The sequence below is a fragment of the Salmo salar genome, chromosome ssa07 (genome assembly GCF_905237065.1).
Source record: "Salmo salar chromosome ssa07, Ssal_v3.1, whole genome shotgun sequence".
NCBI lineage: Eukaryota > Metazoa > Chordata > Actinopteri > Salmoniformes > Salmonidae > Salmo > Salmo salar.
This window is the reverse complement of record NC_059448.1, coordinates 2802929-2808997: the sequence shown is the minus strand read 5'-3', so window position 1 is coordinate 2808997 and position 6069 is coordinate 2802929. Positions and strand designations below refer to the sequence as shown.

At 42.8% G+C, this 6069-nt stretch overlaps 1 protein-coding gene across 2 annotated transcripts in view; it reads right to left on the bottom strand.

Annotated features, from left to right (window-relative positions):
• The window catches only part of LOC106595406 (uncharacterized), an 8744-nt gene extending 3217 nt beyond the window's left edge, over positions 1-5527 (bottom strand). For both annotated transcript variants that reach the window (XR_006770547.1, XM_045721424.1), the window contains exons 1-3: positions 5339-5527; positions 3094-3495; positions 1706-1747 (exon numbers count right to left, since the gene is read on the bottom strand). Coding sequence is in view for 1 of the 2 variants with exons in the window: in XM_045721424.1 (XP_045577380.1) it covers positions 1706-1747; positions 3094-3495; positions 5339-5372 (478 nt within the window). In the remaining variant the exon portion in view is untranslated. The remainder of the gene's footprint in view (positions 1-1705; positions 1748-3093; positions 3496-5338) is intronic.
• Positions 5528-6069: the final 542 nt, after the last annotated feature.

Sequence of the window (6069 nt, the reverse complement as noted above, 5' to 3'; positions counted from 1 at the left end):
ATATTTATAGAATAATAGTGAAGACATCAAAACTATGAAATAACACATATGGAATCATGTAGTAACCAAAAAAAGTGTTAAACAAATGAAAACATATTTTATATTTGAGATTCTTCAAAGTAGCCACCCTTTGCCTTGATGACAGCTTTGCACACTCTTGGGATTCTCTCAACCAGCTTCATGAGGTAGTCACCTGGAATGCATTTCAATTAACAGGTGTGCCTTGTTAAAAGTTAATTTGTGGAATTTCTTTCCTTCTTAATGCGTTTGAGCCAATCAGTTCTGACAAGGTAGGTTTTCATGTAACAGACACATCTCAACATCAACTGTTCAGAGGAGACTGCGAGAATCAGGCCTTCATGGTCGAATTGCTGCAAAGAAACCACTACTAAAGGACACCAATAATAAGAAGAGACTTGCTTGGGCCAAGAAACACGAGCAATGGACATTAGACCGGTGGAAATCTGTCCTTGAGTCCTAATTTGAGATTTTTGGTTCTAACTGCTGTGTCTGTGAGACGTAGAGTAGGTGAACAGATGATCTCTGCATGTGTGGTTCCCACCGTGAAGCATGGAGGAGGAGGTGGGATGATACTTTGCTGGTGACACTCTCAGTGATTTATTTAGAATTCAAGACACACTTAACCAGCATGGCTACCACAGCATTCTGCAGCGATACGCCATCCCATCTGGTTTGGGCTTAGTGGGACTATCATTTGTTTTTCAACAGGACAATGACCCAACACACCTCCAGGCTGTGTAAGGGCTATTTGACCAAGAATGAGAGTGATGGAGTGCTGCATCAGATGACCTGGCCTCCACAATCACCCGACCTCAACCCAATTCAGATGGTTTGGGATGAGTTGGACCGCAGAGTGAAGGAAAAGCAGCCAACAAGTGCTCAGCATATGTGGGAACTCCTTCAAGACCGTTGGAAAAGCATTCCAGGAGAAGCTGGTTGAGAGAATGCCAAGAGTGTGCAAAGCTATCATCAAGGCAAAGGGTGGCTACTTTGAAGAATCTCAAATATAAAATATATTTTGATTTGTTTAACACTTTTTTTTGGTTTCTACATGATTTCATAGTTTTGATGTGTTCACTATAATTCTACATTGTAGAAAATAGTAAAATATAGAAAAACCCTTGAATGAGTAGGTGTGTCCAAACTTTTGACTGGTGCTGTATATATATATATATATACAGTATATATATACATACAGTATATATATATATACTGTATGTATATATAGTATATATATATATATATATATATACAGTATACATCCTGTATGTATATATATATACTATATATATATACTATATAGGATGTATACTGTATATATATATATATACAGTATGTTGATCGTTTTGATGGTACCTGTATATATATATATATATATATACAGTATATATATTGATGGTACCTGTATATATATATATATATACAGTATATATATTGATGGTACCTGTATATATATATATATACAGTATATATATTGATGGTACCTGTATATATATATATATACAGTATATATATTGATGGTACCTGTATATATATATATATACAGTATATATATTGATGGTACCTGTATATATATATATATACAGTATATATATTGATGGTACCTGTATATATATATATATACAGTATATATATTGATGGTACCTGTATATATATATATATACAGTATATATATTGATGGTACCTGCTGTAGCACTGCTTCCTCTTCCAGTAGATTCTATCAGCACTGAAACAACAATTACAACCATCAATCATCAACAACAACAAACACAGAAACACTCATATAGGCCAGAGGAGGCGTGGTATACGGCCAATATACCACGGCTAAGGGTTTGTTCTTTTGCCCGACGCAACGCCTGGATACAGCCCTTAGCCGTGGTATATATGGCCGTATACCACAACCCCCCCCGAGGTGCCTTGTTGCTGTTATAAACTGGTTACCAAGGTAATTAGAGCAGTAAAAATACATGTTTTGTCACACCCGTGGTATACGGTCTGATATTAACACGGCTATCAGCCAATCAGCATTCAGGGCTCGAACCACCCAGTTGCTAAATGCCAATATATATATATATATATATATATTCAGAAAGTATTCAGACCTCTTATATAAGTTAAAGTTTTTTTTAAAATAAATTAGCAAAAAGCCCCAAAAAAGTGTTTTTTGCTTTGTCATTATGGGGTATTGCGTGTGGATTGATAATGGAAAACGTTTTATTTAATCCATTTTTAGAATAAGGCTGTAAACTTAACAAAATGTGGAAAAAGTGAAGAGGTCTGAATACTTTCCAAATGCACACTGTACTGTATCTCAACCATCAATCACTGTACTGTATCTCATTCATTACGAGTCATCTAGCTGTGTGTCCTTCCTGTGGCAGATGGGAGCTCAGTGTGTGTATGAGCTCAGACGTGACGGCTGTGGTTAGATGCACAGGAAGACTGACATTCAGCTAGCAAGCTAGCTACAGCACTGTAGGCCCTACCTCACGCACGCGGGTACACACACACACACACACACACACACAACACACACAACACACACACACACACACAAACACACACACACTACACACACAACACACACACACACACACACAGACACACACAAACACACACACACTACACACACAACACACACACACACACACACACACACACACACACACACACACACACACACACACACACACACACACACACACACAGACACACACACTACACACACACTACACACACACACACATCCACACACACACATCCACACACACACACACACACACACACACACACACACACACACACACACACACACACACACACACACACACACACACAACACATCCACACACACACACAACACACACACACACACACACACACACACACACACACACACACACACACACACACAACACATCCACACACACACAACACATCCACACACACACACAACACACACACACACACACAAACACACACACACACAACACATCCACACACACACAACACACACACACACACACACACACACACACACACACACACACACACACTGTCCCATTACGTTACCTGGTGATGATGTTGTAATCGCGTCATTCGACACGGTACCGTCAAGTTGCACTTCCTCAGATCGGCCGTTGGTCGCCCCCGACGGCGTGGTTTCCGCGGCAACCGTTGTCACGTCGTCCCGCGAGGTTCCAACACCCACATCTTCGTTCTGGTCTTGGTTCTGGTTCTGGTCTTGGGTTTGGTTGCCATCTCTACTGCCGACGGTGATGTTGTTGGTAAGGTTAGAGTCACGGTAGTCTGGCTGGACCAAGGTAGTAACTGTAGGATTGTTCTGAGCGGCTGAGGGGGTAGCAGGAGTGGCAGTAAGGGTGGTAGTGGGGATGGGGTCACTGCCATCGTTGTCGTCGAGCCCTGTTTTATTATACTCGTCTGCTTTGACTATGTAGAGGATCAGTACCACACCTAGAAGAGAGGAGGAGAAAACATTCATCCTCACAAAAATACTGACTAAACACATACACTACATGACCAAAAGTCTAGTGTGTGATGTGTGTGTGTGTGTGTGTGTGTGTGTGTGTGTGTGTGTGTGTGTGTGTGTGTGTGTGTGTGTGTGTGTGTGTGTGTGTGTGTGTGTATATTGTGCATCTATCAGTTTCAAAAGTATGTGGACACCTGCTCGTCGAACATCTCGTTCCAAAATCATGGACATTAATATGTAGTTGGTCCCCCTTTTGATGCTACAAAACATTTCTGTATGGACCTCGCTTTGTGCACAGAGGCATTGTCATGCTGAAGCAGGAAAGGTCCTTCCCCAAACTGTTGCTGCAAAGTTGGAAGGACAGAATCATCTAGAATGTCATTGTAGATTTCCCTTCACTGGAACAAAGAGGCCCGAACCATGAAAAATAGCCCCAGACCATTATTCCTCCTCCACCAAACTTTACAGTTGGCACTATGCATTGGGGCAGATAGCGTTCTCCTGGCATCCGACAAACCCGGATTCCAAATCCGTCGGACTGACAGATGGTGAAGCGTTTCCACTGCTCCAGAGTCCAATGGCGGCGAGCTTTACACCACTCTAGCCGACGCTTGGCATTTCTCATGGTGATCGACCATGGAAACCCATTTATTTATTTCATGAAGCTCCCGACTAACAGTTATTTTGCTGACGTTGTTTCCAGAGGCAGTTTGAAACTCGGTAGTGAGTGTTGCAACCGTGGACAGACCGTTTTTAACACCTACGCGTTTCAGCACTCGGCGGTCCCGTTCTGTGAGCTTGTGTGGCCTACCACTTCGCTGCTAAGCCGTTGTTGCTCCTAGACGTTTCCACTTCACAATAAAAGCTCTTACAGCTGAACGGGGAGCAGCTCTAGCAGGGAAGAAACTTGATAAACTGACTTTGTTGGAAAGGTGACATCCTATGTCGGTGCCACGTTGAAAGTCACTGAGACTCTTCAGTACAGGCCGTTCTACTGCCAATGTTTGTCTATGGAGATTTCAATGGCTTTGTGCTCGATTGTATACACCTGTCAGCAACGGGTGTGGCTGATATAGCCGAATCCACTCATTTGAAGGGGTGTCCACATACTTTTGTATATATAGTGTATTAGGCAACATCAACTAGAGGGTATGGAAGGAGGGAGATAACAGAGAGAGAGAGAGAGAGAGAGAGAGAGAGATAACAGAGAGAGAGAGAGAGAGAGAGAGAGAGAGATAACAGAAAGAGAGAGAGATAACAGAAAGAGAGAGATAACAGAGAGAGAGAGAGATAACGGAGAGAGAGAGAGAGAGAGACAGATGGATGGAGAGAGAGAGAGAGAGACAGAGAGAGAGAGAGAGAGAGAGAGAGATAACAGAGAGAGAGAGAGAGAGAGAGAGAGAGAGATAGAGAGACAGAGAGAGAGATAACAGAAAGAGAGAGAGATAACAGAAAGAGAGAGATAACGGAGAGAGAGAGAGATAACGGAGAGAGAGAGAGAGAGAGAGAGAGAGAGAGAGAGAGAGAGAGAGAGAGAGAGAGAGAGAGAGAGAGAGAGAGAGAGAGAGAGAGAGAGAGATAACAGAGAGAGAGAGAGCATGGTGTTTGCAACGCCAGGGTTGTGGGTTTGATTCCCACGGGGGACCAGTACAATTTTTTTTTTTAAATGCATGAAATAAAATGATATGTACGAAATGTATGCATTCACTACTGTAAGTAGCTCTGGATAAGAGCGTCTGCTAAAATGACAAAAAAATGTAAAGAACAGAGAGACAGATAAAGAGACGGAAAGGTGCTGTCGAATCATAAACAATTAAATAAACTCACCCAGGATATAAAGGGGAATGAAGTTCGATGCCATATTGCTGATTTATCAATAGATCCGTCTGCCTCTGATGGCAGAACCAAGTCCGTGACAAGCGAAGACAAGAAAGTATTTTTCTCTTCCGTGTCTCTCTGACAGGAATTGAGTCACAGACCACAAACACCTTAGCTGGGCTGTCTCAACAGTGACTTCCTTCCCCTTGTCTCCTCTCCTTCATCTGCACTGATTCCTCGTGACTCAGAATCAACGTGCTGAAAACAATATATTTTACTGGATGCTAGCAAACGTACGGATTCATCTGCCCAGTTGGTTCATAAAGGAGAGAGAAATTAGAGGAGATGAGGAGAGGAGATGAGGAGATGAAGCTGCTTCAGACTATTGAGACGCAGCCCTGGTCCTCCTCCTGACAGGATGCTGAGCACTTTGACACGTTCTCTCTCTCTGTCACTCCTCTCTCGCTGTCTTGCTCTCTCTCTCTGTCTCTCTCTCTCTCTCTCTCTCTCTGTGTCTGTCTCTCTCTCTGTGTCTCTCTCTCTGTCTCTCTCTCTCTCTCTCTCTGTGTCTGTCTCTCTCTCTCTCTCTCTGTCACTCTCTCGCTCTCTCTCTCTCTGTCACTCTCTCTCTCTCTCGCTGTCTTGCTCTCTCTTTCTCTCTGTCACTCTCTCTCTCTCTCTCTCTCTCTCTCGCTGTCTTGCTCTCTCTCTCTCTCTGTCACTCTCTCTCTCTCTCTCTC